General features: G+C 42.7%; 1 protein-coding gene across 1 annotated transcript in view; it reads right to left on the reverse strand.

Moving 5' to 3' along the window:
* Positions 1-5910: 5910 nt before the first annotated feature.
* SLC7A9 (solute carrier family 7 member 9) overlaps positions 5911-17202 on the reverse strand; it is a 32470-nt gene continuing 21178 nt past the window's right edge. The window contains 6 exon segments of the mRNA XM_044270378.1: positions 5911-6202; positions 7314-7488; positions 9557-9706; positions 10033-10129; positions 10538-10641; positions 10928-11051. Coding sequence (XP_044126313.1) covers positions 6150-6202; positions 7314-7488; positions 9557-9706; positions 10033-10129; positions 10538-10641; positions 10928-11051 — 703 coding nt within the window. The 3' untranslated portion in view covers positions 5911-6149.

A 17202-nucleotide genomic window follows, 5' to 3' on the forward strand; every position in this document is an offset into this window, starting at 1 on the left:
CAACATAACAAAATGTAAAAAGAGAAAGGGTCTGAAGACTTTCTGAATGCACTGTAAATCCGGTGCTCGTCAGAGATCCTCGGTCAGTCATGATGGGCTGGAAGCTGTAGTAGTCTCACTTTGCTCCGAGAACTGCTCCCTTCTGCGAGGACACTTCACTGTTCACATGTAAATGGGGTCTGCCTTACCTCCCCCCTGTATGTCATCTGTAAACCAGGGGATCAGATTGAGCATCTCGGACAAGCACTGGATTTACATAACAGATGTTGATCTTAAATCTTACTTTTTCAAGCAGCTAGGTCCATTGATGTAAATGTTTAGCAGCATGAGAAACCCCCTTTAATTCTCTGACTAGATGAGGGTTGGGCTGAGTTCACACTTCAGTTATCTGGTCAGTTATTTCCATCAGTTATCGTGAGCCAAATCCAGGTTCAGGTCAAAGACACAGAACAGGTGCAGATCTTTTCATTATACCTGATCTCTGAGTAGGTTTCACTACTGATTTTGGCTCACAATAACCAAATAACTGATGGAAATAACTGAAGTGTGAACTCGGCCTTAGTTTCACCTTAATTGACAAGAAGCACTGCAGTAATTACTACTAAAGGTGGTGCAACCAGTTATCAAGGTTAAGGGGGGTGATTACTTTTTCACATGGGTAAGGTCTCTTGCACACGGCCGTATGCCCTCCGAGACAATATGGTCCTGTGAGCAGGCCACATGTCCCGGAGCGGCAGACATCGTGCGCACAGCACCATAGGTTACTATGATGCTGTGCGCATCGGGCCGCCAATGGGGCTATTGTCCTGCACTCATATGATCTTATAAGTGCTGGACAATAGCCCCGCAGGCGGCCCGATGCGCACAGCATCATAGTAACCTATGATGCTGTGCGCACGATGTGGCCCGCTCACGGAACGTATGTCTCGGGGGGGCATACGGTCGTGTGCATGAGCCCTAATTGGGATGTTTAATAAACGGCAGTATTTTATTTTATTTTTTGCATTCCCTTTCCTATTATTGCATTTTGTTTTAAAATCAGAAACATTTCAGTATGACAAATATGTAATAATACCGGGCAGGGGCAAATATGTTTACTTGTTTCAATTTATAAAAAGATGCAAATTATATATTTTTTTTATTTTTTTTCCGAGGCTGCGGTCAGGTTACTCGCTGTGTGAGATAGTCCATTGTTGTACTGGAAGTTACAGAGGCAAAAAGGCAATAATACTGTGTATAGTCCCTACAGCTGCTGATCCCGTGGTTTTGGCGATATGTGTTATTTGATATATTTTTTTACATCTAATATTGGTTTTGTTTAAAGACTTTATGACATGGGACATTCTGCTGCTTAAAGGCTTCGCACGTTTGACATGGAGACATGTTCTGTTACCTTAAGTCAATAAAAGATGCACTAAGTTTCGGGCTGCGATTTTCATTGCTTTACTTGTTTTCAGACCCCCCTGATATTCAGTTTAGAACCTGCCCCTAGTTTCAGATTTTTCTCACGTGGATGCGACCCTCCCAGTAAGGGCTTATGCACACATCTGTGAATGGCATGGGAAACACGGTCCATGTGGCCGGACGAATCTTCCAGGGCGACCGTGGCTTCCCTGGAACTGAACCTGAACCAATTCTACCATAATTTATAACAGTCATTTCATATCTGATCGCGGGGCGATCTGGCTGTATGTATTGCTATGATACAGTTGGCCCAGGAGATGAGACCAATACATAGACCATGTTTCCCAGGCCGATCACAGTCATGTGCATGAGCCCTAATGCATTCTGGATCTGTGTGTCCAGGATGCTGCTGCCTTCCCCTGGCAGACTACCTTGAGTGTGCTTTTCTCCTGATCTACAATCTGTGTGAGCAACCCCTCTGCAACCCCCTCTGCCTCCCTGCTGGTATCTCGAACACAGAGAGAAGGAAGGAGGAGAGCAGAGAGAACAGTCAACCTCGCCAGAGCTCTGCTGCTGTTTCTATGTCCGTTTTAGAAGCCACTCGCTGAAGAAGCAAAATGGTAGAAAATTATTGATTATTTTAGAATTAAAAAAATATAAAAATTTGTATTTTATAAGCAAATGTACAAAAAAAAAAAGTTTTAACAAAATATCAGTGTCCATAGTCTTTAAAGGGGTTATCTGGGAATTACTATTGATAACCTATTCTCTGGATAAGTCATCATTATCAGATAGACGGGGGTCCAAAACCCAGGACCCCCCCCACCGATCAGCTGTTAGAAGAAGGTGGGCGCCGCAGACTCATCCTAGGCTATGTGACATCACCGTACATCAGTCACACACCCAAGGAGCAGCTCAGTCCCATTGACTTGAATACCTCAGCAGTGCAGGACATCCTCCACATGAGCAAACCCAAGTGTCTTCTCTTCTGGGTGGAGGATGATGTCATTGGTGCATGCACATTACTAAACGGTGTTGCTAAGGGAAGCATAGGTTTATATACTGTGCATGCGCCAAGAGTGTAAAGTACAGCGCAGGCATGAGATTACAGGGCTAGGTGACTGGCAAGAATTAGGTAGCTGAGATGCCCTGGCCCGCTCGTCGGGGCACTGAACATCTAGATCACATATTAACAAAAAGTGAACTAGAGATCTACACAATTGAACTGTCATTTCTCTCTCGTATCATTGGGGGACACAGGAGACCATGGGTACAGCTGCTGCCACTAGGAGGCGACACTAAGCAAAAAAAGTGTTAGCTCCTCCTCAGAGCTATACCCCAAGAAGGCAAAGTGCACTAGGGCAGCCCAGCTCCCCTGCATCCCGCCAGCCATGGGGGCACCTGCATTTCTGCAGTCCACTACAGCCTCCCTACCACCTAGGTACTAGCAGCTGAAGAGGCAACCATACCATGGCTACTACTGTATGGCCGCCTCCTTAGGTGGAGTTTATAAGCCAGCACTAGATTCTGCAGCCACTACTGTGGGCCCGCCTCGGATGGAGTGGGCCCGCCTCGGATGGAGTGTCTACGCTAGCACTACATACCATGGCGGCGTCTACGATATGGCCTCCCCCTCGGGTAGAGTATTGTGTTTGCTGTACGGCCTCCCCCTCGGGTGGAGTGTTGCACGAGCACTAGATGCTGTGTTCTCTAGTGTATGGCTCCCCTCTCAGGTGGAGTATCTACATTCTAGGTCTACAGTTTTATGGTTCCCTTCTCAGGTGCAGTGCCTACCTTCACTCTGAAAGCTGTCATGGCGCCCGTGTTGCTTCCTTCCTCACATGGCTCATTTGCACCGGGTATTAGATCTATGGTTTCCTACCACATTGGCGTCTACTCCACACCATGTTTCGGACCTGTCTTTGTATGCGATAGCTCCTACTGCATCCCCCTTTCTATAGGTGGAACCTTCCAGTTGGTACTGGGTTTGGTGATTATGTATATATATTTCCGGATTTTACGCTACCTATGGATGTAGTGGCTTTGTCAGGTGTCGTCTTCATGCTGGCAGTTGGTGCCGTAGCTGACACTTCCATTCATTCCTGATGGCACTGGTCATCCACATTGCTTTCATCACCGGACCAGTGAGTGCAATAGCGTGGGGTACTTAGCTGATGAGTCCATCGCTTCTGGTGTGCACTAGTACGGGTTTTTTCAGCTAACGTCCCCCCCACCCCTGTTGTGCTTTTCTACCCTTCACAAGTGGGTCATTGATGCTAATAGTGTTGAGCGAACTTGTGTTTAAAGTTCGGGTTATCGAAGAATCGCCTTATGGATTCCGCTACCACGGACCATAACGGAATTTAGAATCCATAAGGCGATTCATTGATAACCTGAACTTTAGACGCCAAACTTAAAACACAAGTTCGGTCAACACTAGATGCTAACATCTGAATGAACTCGGCGAGAGAGGATTTTACAGGTAAGCACAAAAAAATCTTTGTACACAGCAGGATAAACTCTAAGCATTATGCCTCTTTTAATAGGGTTGATTCTGCTGAATTTTTAAAAGAACTTATATAATCTTGATTCAAATTCTGTGGTTTTGTCTCTAAACTCCTGTGCTGACCTTTGTGTCTCCATAGTAAAACAATATTGAAAGCCTTGCGTTGATCACCCTGCAGTCATTTTGCCATTGCTCTGACACCAATTCCCGCTCATCCATTTCTGCAGGTCAGCGAATAATAGGGGGCTGCCTGGAGCGAGCTTGTTGTCTTTTACGATGGAGACTTGCAAATCCATAGTTGCTTCAGATGCAAAATAATTTTTTTCAGGGTGGCGATGTTTTTAATTTCTGTGCATTGAAGCTTTAAAACAAATTGGTTTCAAAGGTGGACCTTCACTTTAAGAGTATGTTCACATGGGGCATAAATACTGCAGATTCTCTGCGGCAGAAACTGGGGTAAAAAAATAAAAATAAATGAAAAGTTGCAAATTTAGGAGCCATTGGTGTTGCTATATGACATCCTTGACACTTTCCGAAAACACTGCGGGGTCATCAGCTCTGGCTCATTTATCATCATTTACGCCAGCGGTGAGCTAGGGCAGATTTGTATCTAGGCTCAGGGAGTGCTGGGGGATGCACTCCATTTATGATGAGGTGCTTTCGGAGCGTATGGGGGATAATACTGGCGTACAAATGCTGATCTTGATAAATGACCCCCACAGTGTGGAAAATCCACAGCAGCTAAACTACAAGGAAAGTGGAGGAGATCTAAGAAATCTCATGCACACAGTGGAGAAAACCCGCCGTGTAAGGCTACTTTCACACTAGCGTTAATATTTTCCGGTATTGAGATCCGTCATAGGGTCTCAATACCAGAAAAAAACGCTTCCATTTTGTCCCCATTCATTATCAATAGGGACAAAACATAACTGAACAGAATGGAGCGCTCCAAAATGCATTCAGTCCTGTTCTCATGCCGAAGAGCAAACCGCAGCAAGCTTCAGTTTGCTTTCCGTCCTGGGATGCGGAGCAAGACGGATCCATCATAACCCACAATGCAAGTCAATGGGGACGGACCCATTTTCTCTGATGCAATAGAAAATGGATCCGTCCTCCATTGACTTTCAGTGGAGTTCATGACGGCTCCGTCTTGGCAATGTTAAAGATAATACAAACGGATCCGTTCATAACGGACGCAGACTGTTGTATTATTACGGAAGCATTTTTGCTGAACCCCACCGTATCCAGCAAAAACGCTAGTGTGAAAGTAGCCTTGGGTTGCATATTTTTCTGTCTGCAGGTTTTACTCGGTTCTTCAAGCTTGGTGAGTGCAGCTCTGGAGTGTAATATAAGTGGCAAATCAGCTTATGTAATACTTAATAATGAAATTCGAGTTTTCAATAAGACCCCCTTCCAGTACAGAGTCCTCTTCAAGGTACGACTACACCGCATGGTCATGGCGTGGCAGTACAGGCTCTAATTAAACGAATGATGACCACACTGTATAGTATGGCTGCACTGACATTTACAAGGCGAACCGACTAAACAGTGCGGCCTTAAAGGGCATCTGTCAGCAGTTTTGTACCTATGACACCGGCTGACCTGTTACGTGTGCACTTGGCAGCTGAAGGCATCTGTGTTGGTCCCATGTTCTTATGTGCCCACATCGCTGAGAAAAAGGATGTTTTATTATATGCAAATTAACCTCTAGGAGCAATGGGGGCGTTGCCGTTACACCTGGAAGCTCTGCTCTCTGCCACATTCAACAGGTCAGCTAGTTTCATAGGTACAAATCTGCTGACAGATGCCCTTCAAGTTTAATTGGGGCCCACGGTGACCTGTACTGCTGCAAGACAGTTGCGCCGTGTGGTTGTACTGTTACTGTATGTAAAGCCGGTTGTGAACGTGCAATAATCTTCATAGGCTCGCATTCATCCTCTTCTATCATTGTTCGCTGCGCGAGGAGCAGTGTACACCGGCGAGGACGTTGTTCCCTCAAATACCATATATTTATTGCTCTGAATCCCCCTTACACAGAGGTAGAAAAGACGCATTCAATAAAAGTAAATGAAAAAATACAAAATATTCAGACAGCTGGAGGGTTAGATTCATCGGCGGCTGCTTTCCTGAGAAATGTGACATTTACATTATGTACAATAGTGCGGCGGGTAAAGACCCCTGCACAGTCTTTTCTTTAGGTTCATCATCAGTCTTGTAACCTGGGTCCATAGATCTTGGGCTATTCTGGAGGAACCACTTCCATGATCATCTGTACGTACATGGTGATTGGCTCTGGAATGAGAAAGACATACCGTAGAGAGTGTGCCGAGTACAGGGTGATGGCAGCTGCCAGAGCTTTACCCCCTGGTTTGGAGGGAAAAGGCTCTTGCAGAATACAGACTGCCCCTTACTGCTTCCATATTCTGCCTATGGAGCAGCAGCAGACATCCAAACATCCATATAGATGGGAATTAATATGCCCCAGGTTCATCAGTGGGGGAAGCCCATAATAATTCACTGTGCAATTCCCTGATATAGGAAGTGAAGGGGACGGCCAAGATATAATTAACCCTGCTCACTGCTGCGATGGCGAGCAGGTAAGCAATGAAGAGAAGGAAGTGCTCATAAGAACGCCGACTCCTCTTTAAACAGATGATAGGTGGGGGTGCTGGGTGTCGGCCCTCCGCCGATCTAATATTGATGACCCATCCTGAGGATAGGTAATCAATAGAGATGAGCAAATTTCCGCTTATGAAATTCGTTCACACTTCGTTTGTTGGTTAAATCTGAATTGCGTTATGGATTCGGTTACCACAGCCCATAACGCAGTTCTATGACGGAAGGCCTTTAGAGGCATTCCGTCATAATAGAAGTCTATGGGCTGCAAAACGGATCCGTCCCGTTTCTGTTATGCAGGGGAGGACCCGGGATCAGGAGAGGACCTCCCTGCATAATGGAAACGGGACGGATCTGTTTTGCAGCCCATAGACTTCATATATATATATATATATATATATATATATATATATATATATATATATATATATATATATATATATATATATATATATATATATAAGAAAGAATGTGGATAACCCCTTTAAGGCTACTTTCACACTAGCGTTTTTGCTGGATCCAGCAGGGTTCAGCAAAAACGCTTTTGCCCCTATGATGGATCTCAATACCGGAAAACTTTAAAGCTAGTGTGAAAGTAGCCTAAGGCCTTGTTCACATATCAGTTATTTCCATCAGTTTTTGTGAGCCAAAACCAGGAGTGGAGGCTACACAGAGATCAGGTATAATGAAAAGATCTGCACCTGGTTTTGGCTCCAAATAACGGACGTGTGAACAAGGCCTAATCTAGAATCGGCAGAGTTGGTAGGAAAGTCTTGGTAGCCCTTACTTGTTATCTTCTGCGCCCATTTGACCTTAAAGTGCACAAAGGGGAAATAAAGGATGAGGCCACTCAGAATGAAGATCACGCAGTACAGGTAGGCCAAGTCCGGCTCCTCGATGATGGGCGCCAGCACCAGGTACACCGAGACAAGAACCATCACGATGGGGATGACAATTGGGACCTGAGGAGGAGAACCAGAAGAATGTAAGATAAAAGTGTGTGTGTGTGTGTGTAGAGTGTGTAGAATATATAAGGATATTTACCCCTACATTAGTCTGGCACAATAATTATTAGGACAAAGTTACATTAATGAAAATGCAGCTTAGCAGAAAGGGGTGTACCTTAAATTTGTGCAATTTTGACACCCAGAGCTGCAAAGTTTTGGCACAGAGCCAACCAACAGGCGTGTAAAATTACCATGTGCCAAATGTATCATCCGCCCTGAGCTACTGGGATAAATTTGGTGCATCTTTAGGATTCGGCCACGGGTAGCGTGCAGAGAATCTGCAGCATTAGGCTACATGCACATGAACGTGTTTAAAACGGTGACTAATGGAAACACAATTTTCTATTTAAAGGGGTTGGCCTGTTTCCTGTATTGATGACCTGTCCTGAGGATCAATATCAGATTGGTGGGACTCCCAGCACCCCCCCCCCCCCCCCGATCAGCTGTTAGAAGAGAACACAGCGTTCCTGTGTGCGCTGCCTCCTTTTCGCCGTTGACATTACAGCTCCTCCGTCCCCATTCATTTTAATGGGAAGGAGCAGTTACACTCAGTTTGCTTCTTCCAGTTGAAGTAAATGAGGACAGGGGAGCTGTAATTACACCTGCTCGTCATTGCGATGGCAGTGACAGGCAGGTGAAGAGGAGGCAGCGCTCATGCGAACGCTGCGCCGTCTTCAAACAGCTGATCGCGCCCCTGCCAATCTGTTATTGGTGACCTATCTTGAGAATGGGCCATCAACGTAGGAAACCGGCCAACTGATTTAAGCCTAAAGCAACGATTTAGATCAGCAGATAAACAATGTGCAGTGAGCTCCCCCTAGTGGTGGCTGTGAGGAGACAGAATATTATCATTTATCACTGGCAGTGCAGGAGATTTGGAGCTCTGTATCAGAAAAACTGAACTCTGACAATGTAAGAATATGAACAGGTTTAGATACGGCAACAAGTAGAAACTGCATAAACTGATGCGTAACTGCAAAATACTGTACTTTCCGTCTCATGTGCTGGGGCAATCCTGTTATTCTCCAGAGCTAAATTCAGAATTCTGTTACCAGAGAGCAGTGAATTGTGGGAGCTGAGTCAATGACCGGCTGGACATGTGCTCAGGACTCACGCAGCACTTTCCGGTTAAAAAATAATAATATTTGAACTCAACGACCCCCAACATAAGTTAGTGGGGTCTGGCCGGTGCAGAGCATTAATTCGGTTGTTCTGCTCCTATGATGGAACAGAAAAATGCAATTCACAACGCAGATGAGCGCACCTGTCATTTTTTTAGGGCGGGTGATTTTATAAACTTTTACAGTCTACCTTACTAGGCAGTGCAGCTTGCTTTTGTGATAATACTGCTCCCGAATTTCAGCTCCTGGGCCGCTTAGACGAGCGAGTGTCACGCTCCGGACAGCGCAGAACCGAGAAGTTCAGGACGGGTGCTGCACGGCGACATCTGGTGCACAGGGTATCTCCGTAATGCATTCTCCTGTCCGGTGCCTGAACGCCCCTTTCCTGGAGCGGCAGTGTCTGTGATCAGACAGGACAATGCATGATAGAAACATTGGTACATCAGGTTCGAGGACCCCCACTGATCTAATAGTCATCCTTTATCCTGTGGGTAGGGGACAACTTACAAAGGCTGGAATACCCAATTATGGTATGTAAGGAAATTATTTAAAGGATGTGTAAACTTTTGAAATTGTTTTATTTTTTATTTTATTGTAACAATGCTTGTACAAGCAACTTTGAATCCTGATTAACAGTCTACCCTTCTGTACAGACCACCGACCCTGTGCGTAGTCCAGCCCTGCTGTCCTTCCATCAGTCCTGTACTTCTAGCTTCCTTTCCAAACGTATGTTAGCAAGTAGTAGGGAACAGATGGAAAAACTGCAGGACTGGGCGCTACAGGCCTTGTTTGGAGTCTGTTACCATGGAAGCACATAGGCCTGCATAGGAGCTGTATGGACATAGCGAGTAGGAGATTATACTGAATTGCTGCATTGAAACTTCTATACTTTGCTCATTTACCTTAATCGGTCTCTTCATGTCCTTTTTTGTGAATCTCATGACCACAAGTCCAGCGATGGTTAATCCATAAAACAACCAGACGGCAAAGCTGAAGTAGTTAATGAGGGTGTCGATGTCAGCCGGGATAATGTAACACATTCCAATAATGCCCTGAGAGAAAGAAGGATGGAGGTCAGGAAGTCTAGTGCATGGCCTGGGGGGGCGGGGCATGACACAGGATTTGTAGGGACCCCAAAGAAAGGACGGCCTGTCTGCACCCATGAGTTCCTCTGTCAGGCTGGGCCGCCCCCAGGCTCGGCACTAATCAGGAGTTTCCTTAGCATGTGCCCAAATTTTAGGACGTTTTAAGCCAATTGTTTTTTTTTTTTTGTAACATTTTTTTCCTTCCATTCCCCTGACCCAATCCGAAGCAAAATGTACAAATACCACATGGAGCCGGGGGAAGGGAAACGGTGACAGATCTCACGTTGACGTACATAGGACACAACGGCCGGCAGCGGGGTCAGTCTCTTGACGCTGATGTACGATAGGAATTTCAGCATGTGTCCTTCACGACCAGCCACATACGTAAGCCTGAGGAAAGAGGGCGGTGAACTGAATATTCCTTCCGCACGGCGGTGTCCATATGCATTCTCAGACTTGCACAACCAAAGAGGACTCTGGGAACATATGTGGGACCACAGCCATACAGCGATACAACTCCCAGCAGGCTCCATTTATTTCTATGGAGTTCTGAGAACAGCCAAGCGAGTGTGCGTCTTGGGAGTCGTAGTCTTACCACAGTGAGCCTAGGATAGGGTTGCCCAACCTGTGGCCCCCAGCTGTTCCAAAACTACAACTCCCAGCATGCCTGGACAGCCTACAGCTATTAGGGCATGCTGGGAGTTGTAGTTTGGGAACCGTGGGTTGAGCATCCCTGGCCTAGGATCAAATACAACTTGAGTATATACACATTGTTGTAGAGGTGCAGTCATCACTAACCTTCCAGCGGTGAAGCAGGATCCATTTGCAGATCCAAGGGTTGAAAATGCCACAAACAAAGGCACGAGCCAGGATGCGGGGTACAACACACGATCCCCGAAGGTCTGCAAGAGAGCGCAGATGGTCACCTGCAGCTTACATTATACAGTATATACCAAATCCCACATATTCTGAGGCATCTGTTCCCAGGAGCTCACAATCTAATATAAGCTCAGAGAGTTTCGACTATAGGATCCAGTAATGGGGCTACTAGTACCCCCCAATGTTAAGACCACAGTTGGGGCTTGAGGTGATGACAATTGTGCCTCATCTTGTCCCCATAAACCAGATTCACAGATTAATTGGTTCATTTAGCAAACTGGGAGAAAAAAGCCTTCACGGCCCACCTACCACAGCAACGGCCGGAGACTGCAGGAGCTCGGTGGGGCTCATCACCGTGTAATAGGCAATGTTGACCAGCAGGTAACAAACCATAACCAGCGGAATCCCAAGTATGATGGCGAAGGGAAGGTTTCTGCGCAAAAAGTATGAAAAAAAAAATCATCGTTATATAATAATGCATTTCTGTGACCAGCTTTTCTTATTATAAAATATGACAAACAAATAAAATTCTACCACTAGGTGGCAGCACATGCACACTGTACAACTGTCCTTATATAATTATATACAGGAGATGCCCAGGTTATACCAGCATGCTCCATATCACTATATACAAGAAGATGTATAACTTATACCAGCTGTACATATATAATTATATACAGGAGATGCCCAGGTTATGCCAGCATGGTCCATATCACTATATACAAGAAGATGTATAACTTATACCAGCTGCACATATATAATTATATACAGGAGATGCCCAGGTTATACCAGCATGCTCCATATCACTATATACAAGAAGATGTATAACTTATACCAGCTGCACATATATAATTATATACAGGAGATGCCCAGGTTATACCAGCATGCTCCATATCACTATATACAAGAAGATGTATAACTTATACCAGCTGTACATATATAATTATATACAGGGGATACCCAGGTTATACCAGCATGCTCCATATCACTATATACAGGAAGATGTATAACTTATACCAGCTGTACATATATAATTATATACAGGAGATACCCAGGTTATACCAGCATGCTCCATATCACTATATACAAGAAGATGTATAACTTATACCAGCTGTACATATATAATTATATACAGGAGATACCCAGGTTATACCAGCATGCTCCATATCACTATATACAAGAAGATGTATAACTTATACCAGCTGCACATATATAATTATATACAGGAGATGCCCAGGTTATACCAGCATGGTCCATATCACTATATACAAGAAGATGTATAACTTATACCAGCTGTACATATATAATTATATACAGGAGATACCCAGGTTATACCAGCATGCTCCATATCACTATATACAGGAAGATGTATAACTTATACCAGCTGTACATATATAATTATATACAGGAGATACCCAGGTTATACCAGCATGCTCCATATCACTATATACAAGAAGATGTATAACTTATACCAGCTGCACATATATAATTATATACAGGAGATGCCCAGGTTATACCAGCATGGTCCATATCACTATATACAAGAAGATGTATAACTTATACCAGCTGTACATATATAATTATATACAGGAGATGCCCAGGTTATGCCAGCATGGTCCATATCACTATATACAAGAAGATGTATAACTTATACCAGCTGTACATATATAATTATATACAGGAGATGCCCAGGTTATACCAGCATGCTCCATATCACTATATACAAGAAGATGTATAACTTATACCAGCTGTACATATATAATTATATACAGGAGATACCCAGGTTATACCAGCATGCTCCATATCACTATATACAGGAAGATGTATAACTTATACCAGCTGTACATATATAATTATATACTGGATATACCCAGGTTATACCAGCATGCTCCATATCACTATATACAAGAAGATGTATAACTTATACCAGCTGTACATATATAATTATATACAGGAGATACCCAGGTTATACCAGCATGGTCCATATCACTATATACAAGAAGACGTATAACTTATACCAGCTGTACATATATAATTATATACAGGAGATACCCAGGTTATGCCAGCATGGTCCATATCACTATATACAAGGAGATGTATAACTTATACCAGCTGTACATATATAATTATATACAGGAGATACCCAGGTTATACCAGCATGCTCCATATCACTATATACAGGAAGATGTATAACTTATACCAGCTGTACATATATAATTATATACTGGATATACCCAGGTTATACCAGCATGCTCCATATCACTATATACAAGAAGATGTATAACTTATACCAGCTGTACATATATAATTATATACAGGAGATACCCAGGTTATGCCAGCATGGTCCATATCACTATATACAAGGAGATGTATAACTTATACCAGCTGTATATATATAATTATATACAGGAGATACCCAGGTTATACCAGCATGCTCCATATCACTATATACAGGAAGATATATACCTTATACCAGCTGTACATATATAATTATATACTGGATATACCCAGGTTATACCAGCATGCTCCATATCACTATATACAGGAAGATGTATAACTTATACCAGCTGTACATATATAATTATATACTGGATATACCCAGGTTATACCAGCATGCTCCATATCACTATATACAAGAAGATGTATAACTTATACCAGCTGTACATATATAATTATATACAGGAGATACCCAGGTTATACCAGCATGGTCCATATCACTATATACAAGAAGACGTATAACTTATACCAGCTGTACATATATAATTATATACAGGAGATACCCAGGTTATGCCAGCATGGTCCATATCACTATATACAAGGAGATGTATAACTTATACCAGCTGTATATATATAATTATATACAGGAGATACCCAGGTTATACCAGCATGCTCCATATCACTATATACAGGAAGATGTATAACTTATACCAGCTGTACATATATAATTATATACTGGATATACCCAGGTTATACCAGCATGCTCCATATCACTATATACAAGGAGATGTATAACTTATACAGCTGTACATATATAATTATATACAGGAGATGCCCAGGTTATACCAGCATGCTCCATATCACTATATACAAGGAGATGTATAACTTATACAGCTGTACATATATAATTATATACAGGAGATGCCCAGGTTATACCAGCATGCTCCATATCACTATATACAAGGAGATGTATAACTTATACAGCTGTACATATATAATTATATACAGGAGATGCCCAGGTTATACCAGCATGGTCCATATCACTATATACAGGAAGATGTATAACCTATACCAGCTGTACATATATAATTATATACAGGAGATGCCCAGGTTATACCAGCATGGTCCATATCACTATATACAAGAAGACGTATAACTTATACCAGCTGTACATATATAATTATATACAGGAGATGCCCAGGTTATACCAGCATGGTCCATATCACTATATACAAGGAGATGTATAACTTATACCAGCTGCACATATATAATTATATACAGGAGATACCCAGGTTATACCAGCATGCTCCATATCACTATATACAAGAAGATGTATAACTTATACCAGCTGTACATATATAATTATATACAGGAGATACCCAGGTTATACCAGCTGTACATATATAATTATATACAGGAGATGCCCAGGTTATACCAGCATGCTCCATATCACTATATACAAGAAGATGTATAACTTATACCAGCTGTACATATATAATTATATACAGGAGATACCCAGGTTATACCAGCTGTACATATATAATTATATACAGGAGATGCCCAGGTTATACCAGCATGCTCCATATCACTATATACAAGGAGATGTATAACTTATACAGCTGTACATATATAATTATATACAGGAGATGCCCAGGTTATACCAGCATGCTCCATATCACTATATACAAGAAGATGTATAACTTATACCAGCTGTACACATATAATTATATACAGGAGATGCCCAGGTTATACCAGCATGGTCCATATCACTGTATACAAGAAGATGTATAACCTATACCAGCTGTACATATATAATTATATACAGGAGATGCCCAGGTTATACCAGCATGGTCCATATCACTATATACAAGAAGACGTATAACTTATACCAGCTGTACATATATAATTATATACAGGAGATACCCAGGTTATGCCAGCATGGTCCATATCACTATATACAAGGAGATGTATAACTTATACCAGCTGCACATATATAATTATATACAGGAGATGCCCAGGTTATACCAGCATGCTCCATATCACTATATACAAGGAGATGTATAACGTATACCAGCTGCACATATATAATTATATACAGGAGATGCCCAGGTTATACCAGCATGCTCCATATCACTATATACAAGGAGATGTATAACGTATACCAGCTGCACATATATAAATATATACAGGAGATGCCCAGGTTATACCAGCATGCTCCATATCACTATATACAAGGAGATGTATAACTTATACAGCTGTACATATATAATTATATACAGGAGATGCCCAGGTTATACCAGCATGCTCCATATCACTATATACAAGGAGATGTATAACTTATACAGCTGTACATATATAATTATATACAGGAGATGCCCAGGTTATACCAGCATGCTCCATATCACTATATACAAGGAGATGTATAACTTATACAGCTGTACATATATAATTATATACAGGAGATGCCCAGGTTATACCAGCATGGTCCATATCACTATATACAGGAAGATGTATAACCTATACCAGCTGTACATATATAATTATACACAGGAGATACCCAGGTTATACCAGCATGGTCCATATCACTATATACAAGAAGACGTATAACTTATACCAGCTGTACATATATAATTATATACAGGAGATGCCCAGGTTATACCAGCATGGTCCATATCACTATATACAAGGAGATGTATAACTTATACCAGCTGCACATATATAATTATATACAGGAGATACCCAGGTTATACCAGCTGTACATATATAATTATATACAGGAGATGCCCAGGTTATACCAGCATGCTTCATATCACTATATACAGGAAGATGTATAACTTATACCAGCTGCACATATATAATTATATACAGGAGATACCCAGGTTATACCAGCTGTACATATATAATTATATACAGGAGATGCCCAGGTTATACCAGCATGCTCCATATCACTATATACAAGATGATGTATAACTTATACCAGCTGTACATATATAATTATATACAGGAGATGCCCAGGTTATACCAGCATGGTCCATATCACTGTATACAAGAAGATGTATAACCTATACCAGCTGTACATATATAATTATATACAGGAGAGGCCCAGGTTATACCAGCATGCTCCATATCACTATATACAAGGAGATGTATAACTTATACCAGCTGTACATATATAATTATATAAATCAACAAAAGAGAACTGGTACCATGGAATACCCAATAAAATGAATCTTTATTTAACGTAAAAACATAGAAAAAAATCTTTTTATAGACAAAAATACATATACATAGAGACCTCCTCCTGAGGAAGCAATAAGCGAAACGTGCGTTGAGGATGAGGACTGCCTAGCAGAGACTGACCACATTTGAATCACAGGATTTCGGGGTAAGAGACGAACGCAAATTAGTGTTGGCGCTTGTATCATAGATTATGCAATAGGCTGTGAATAATATATGGCACCAACCCTGCAAATATAGTTTTACTTATACCCCAATCACAGTGATAGGCCTCATGCACACGACAGTTTTTTTTCACGGTCCGCAAAAACGGGGTCCGTGGGTCCGTGATCCGTGACCGTTTTTTCGTCCGTGGGTCTTCCTTGATTTTTGTAGGATCCACGGACATGAAAAAAAAGTCGTTTTGGTGTCCGCCTGGCCGTGCGGAGCCAAACGGATCCGTCCTGAATTACAATGCAAGTCAATGGGGACGGATCCGTTTGATGTTGACACAATATGGTGCCATTTCAAACGGATCCGTCCCCATTGACTTTCAATGTAAAGTCTGGAGTTCTTTTATACCATCGGATTGGAGTTTTCTCCAATCCGATGGTATATTTTAACTTGAAGCGTCCCCATCACCATGGGAACGCCTCTATGTTAGAATATACTGTGATATGAGCTACTTCGTGAACCTCAGATCCGACAGTATATTCTAACACAGAGGCGTTCCCATGGTGATGGGGACGCTTCAGGTTAGAATACACTACAAACTTTGTACAAGAGTGCCCCCTGCTGCCTGGCAGCACCCGATCTCTTACAGGGGGATATGATAGCACAATTAACCCCTTCAGGTGCGGCACCTAAAGGGGTTAATTGTACTATCATATTCCCCTGTAAGAGATCAGGGCTGCCAGGCAGCAGGGGGCAGACCCCCCCTCCCCAGTTTGAATATCGTTGGTGGCACAGTGTGCGCCCCCCATCGGGCCCCCCCTTCCTCCCTCTAATGTTAGAAATCGTTGGTGGCACAGTGTGCGCCCACCATCGCCCCCCCCTCCCTCCCTCTATTGTAATAAATCGTTGGTGGCACAGTGTGCGCCCACCATCGCCCCCCCCCCCTCCCTCTATAGCAGTAACAACATTGGTGGCAG

This window comes from Bufo gargarizans, chromosome 10 (assembly GCF_014858855.1).
Source record: "Bufo gargarizans isolate SCDJY-AF-19 chromosome 10, ASM1485885v1, whole genome shotgun sequence".
Classification (NCBI taxonomy): Eukaryota; Metazoa; Chordata; class Amphibia; order Anura; family Bufonidae; genus Bufo; species Bufo gargarizans.